This window comes from Zingiber officinale, chromosome 10B (genome assembly GCF_018446385.1).
Source record: "Zingiber officinale cultivar Zhangliang chromosome 10B, Zo_v1.1, whole genome shotgun sequence".
Classification (NCBI taxonomy): domain Eukaryota; kingdom Viridiplantae; phylum Streptophyta; class Magnoliopsida; order Zingiberales; family Zingiberaceae; genus Zingiber; species Zingiber officinale.
This window is the reverse complement of record NC_056005.1, coordinates 2,790,911-2,794,446: the sequence shown is the minus strand read 5'-3', so window position 1 is coordinate 2,794,446 and position 3,536 is coordinate 2,790,911. Positions and strand designations below refer to the sequence as shown.

Genomic DNA, 3,536 nt, shown 5'->3' with positions numbered 1-3,536 from the left:
ATCAAATTGGAAATATTAGTCAAACTTATGCTGCATTCGTAGAAATGGACTCGATCCAATTTGGATCTACTATAACTGCTCATTCTAAACGTGGGCAGCAGAAGTATCTCCATCAGCCGTGCGAGACTTAACCGATCAACTTTGCGATTAAGCAATTTACGATACAGAATCTGATTATGCTTCACGGCCGGTATATATTGAACACGTGGTTTCCGGCCGGCGACTAGCTTAATTAATTAGTGTGATTTGACCTTTCAGAGACCTCCCTGTTGAATTTGTCAACGCATCTAGTCTAGTCGAGTCGAGATGAGATGGCCTATTAATTAGACCATCTTAATTGGTCGTTATGATAATTATCTCCATTTAATTAGCTGACTAATTAATATATCTTATATAAGGACTGCAAGTATTCATTTTCTATGTGTTTTCAATACATATGCCACTTACTCCCACTTCTGTCTTCTCGGCTCCAATTTGTTTGGCATAAGTAACCTTTTCCTAAGTTAATTAAGTGGTTACCGTCCTTAATCGCTGATAGCACGCTATGTAAATCTCTTCTCTACTGTTGAATATATATAGTATTCTTAATTTCTATGTATCAAACTTTAATAATAATGATAATGATAAACATTTTATTTTAGAAAAATATATTTTCCCACTACTTCGTCTTTGTTCAGCCTATGTCATTTGATACAATGGCAATAAATTGGCATTGATGCGGTGTATTCCTGATTTTTTATATTGTTCAAATACTTTTCATCAAGCATTCAAGCTCCCTAATAATTATTAGAAAAATTTACATGTAGTCCTCAATCACAAATAAAATTTTGCATTAGTTCTCATTGTCAAAAATCTTTATTTCCACTTTTTAACAAAACATAATGGATATCAATTTACCTAATCACACCTTATATTTGTTAAATATAAAAAGTTCAAAAATGAATATAATTCTTTTTAAATTCAGCACATTAAAATCTAGTATATTTTCTATCAAATTAAGTATATTAAATAATAGTCAATTGGATGAAAAATATACTAAATTCTCTTTAAATGATACTGAATTTAGCAGGAATTATATTAAGCGAGAAAAAAAAATCATGCTCAATCTTTTACTTCCCAACCGAATTACCTAATTGTCTTTAGGTATAAAAGTCCAACAATAAGTACACTTCCTCTTAAATTCAGAACATTAAATTAGAATATAGTATATTTTTTATCAAATTGATCCCGACTCTTTTTAGGAGGAATTATATTAAGTAGAAAAAAAATCTTGCTCAATTTGATAAAAAATATATTCGATTCTAGTTTAAAGTGCTGAATTTAAGAGGAATTATACTTATTTTTAGATTTTTTTTATCTAAAAAAAAGACAATTAGATAATAATATTTGTATGAAGGAGAGTTGAAGTAAATAAAATTTTATATGCAGGGAGTAAAAATAAAATTTTTTTACAGATGTAAATTACACACAAATTAAAGTTATATTTAGTAGTTTTTCTCTGATTTATCCATAATTTATTTACCAAAAAATTGTTAATGTTTTATTACAAAGAATCATCAATTAAATAACTCAATCTGAATGCATGCATTCGATAAATTGCATGCACCTGCCGTCGACTCAGCCGGGATCTTCTAGATCATAATCCTGATTCATTTTTGGACTAAATTACTAATAGATGAGATCTCATAAACTCTATCTATATAATAGATAGGATCCATAAAATCTCACCTATAAATAAAATAATCCATACTTTGAATCACAGCTTGCAGTAGAGAGGATCCGGCCTGCGTCTTCAGTGGCTCGAACGTCTTCGTGACTTTTCCTCTTCCAAGCACTTGAGCACGATGTTGGCCGTCCTCGACACCAACTCCGACCAATTCCTGTTCGATTAAATCGACACCGAAAATTAGAATTAATTACTCGAGTTGATTAATTAGTAAATTATAAGGGAAATTTTCAATTACCGATCGGAAATTAATTAAAGTTTACCCGTTCTCGGAGTCGAAGTTCAAGCCGACGGTGCGCCTGGCTTCCGCGATCGCCCTGTTGTAGCGTTTGAGATCCTCCGGCGAATGCGCGGCGGGGTCGCCGAGCACGACGAGATCCGACGGCTTGACGTCGCAGAAGACGGGGATGAGCTTCTTGTTGGCCTCCACCATCATCGCCAGCTCGTGGAGGCAGAACACGGAGTCGCAGTAGCGCCGGGAGAAGATGACCACCCCGACCTTGCTCTGCCGGATTCCCTCGTCGATGCACTCGTACAGCTTGTCGCCGGGCTCCATCGACCGGTTGTCGAGGAACGGCCGGACGTTCATCTGCACCAGCCGGTCGTACAGCAGCCCCGCCACGGAGCTCTTGGTGTCGACCCCGCGGTGGCTCAGGAACACCTCTACGCCCGGCGTGCATTCCGGCGCCTTCGTCGGCTTCCGCGTCGCCGCCACGAATGCGCCGACTGATTTCCTGGCCAGGACCCGCGAGGCGGTGGCGCTGAAGGGGACGACAGCGCGGCGCAAGGAAGACGCGGCCATGGCAAATCAATAAAACAGAGGAATTAATGGATTGATTTTAGTGGAATGAATTGATCGATGTGGGATTATTTGTGTAGTTAATTCCGCTTCAACTAATTAATACTGAAGTAATTGGTTGTGCAATGTGTTAAGTGGTATGGAATTTATAAGCATCATGATCGAGGAACGGGAAGTGGTACAGACATGTTTCTTTGAATGGATCGACGACGACAAGAGTCTGAGCTTTGATTTTGATTTTCCAACGAGTACGTGTGAATTGAGGTAATTTGAAGGGAGACTGCTTCCAAATGGAGGACCGTGAAACTTTGATTTTTCTTATTTTTTTTTTTATTAATAAAAAGAAAACTACTGTCTAGTTATACGTAACCATGTGTACTGATACGGGAACAAGTAAACTACCGTATCCGACGGTCAGGCTGGGCGGGACCGAGGTTTTTTAAAAATCAGAAAATATTTTTTAAAAATATTATTTAAAAAAAACATCATGAAAAATGGACTGATCGTCTGGTCTTTGCTATCGCCCATTAATCGAGGACGAAAAATTCTAAAATCCGAATATTTTATTTAGGAGACTGCATCAGATGGATGAGACGCGCAGTTATTATAGTTTGATCTTGTTGAAAACGCATGTCAACGTTGGCTTGAAATTTGACCTGTAGATTTTCGTTCGATTTTTTGATTTACTGAAATGCGAGCTAACCTTGCTTGCCAAGGAAACAAAATTTGTCATTTAGATGCATCGCACGTAAGACTCAGTCAAATACATCATATAATATTAGCCATTTGGTGTTTTCGTAATCGATATTTGTCTGAAACACAACGTAGGCATAACAGACATTCCGAACCCGAAGAATGGGCAAGAGAGAATACGTGCGTAGTTCTGAGTGTACAGCTTATTAATTTAATTACTGGAGCACAAAGTAATTAACAGCAATAGATTATTTATTATGGAAGTTTTTTATTTTTTTGTTTTTTATTTTTTTTGAAAAAGGCAGTTTGAAAGAGTCT

At 36.9% G+C, this 3,536-nt stretch overlaps 1 protein-coding gene across 1 annotated transcript; it reads right to left on the bottom strand.

Moving 5' to 3' along the window:
- Positions 1-1,510: 1,510 nt before the first annotated feature.
- On the bottom strand, positions 1,511-2,620 carry LOC122030344 (TIR-only protein-like). Its single transcript, XM_042589555.1, has 2 exons — positions 1,990-2,620; positions 1,511-1,880 (listed from the first exon to the last, which is right to left on the bottom strand). Exons 1-2 carry the CDS (start codon positions 2,526-2,528, stop codon positions 1,793-1,795), a joined length of 627 nt encoding a protein of 208 aa, XP_042445489.1. The 5' UTR covers positions 2,529-2,620; the 3' UTR covers positions 1,511-1,792.
- Between the last annotated feature and the right edge of the window lie 916 nt (positions 2,621-3,536).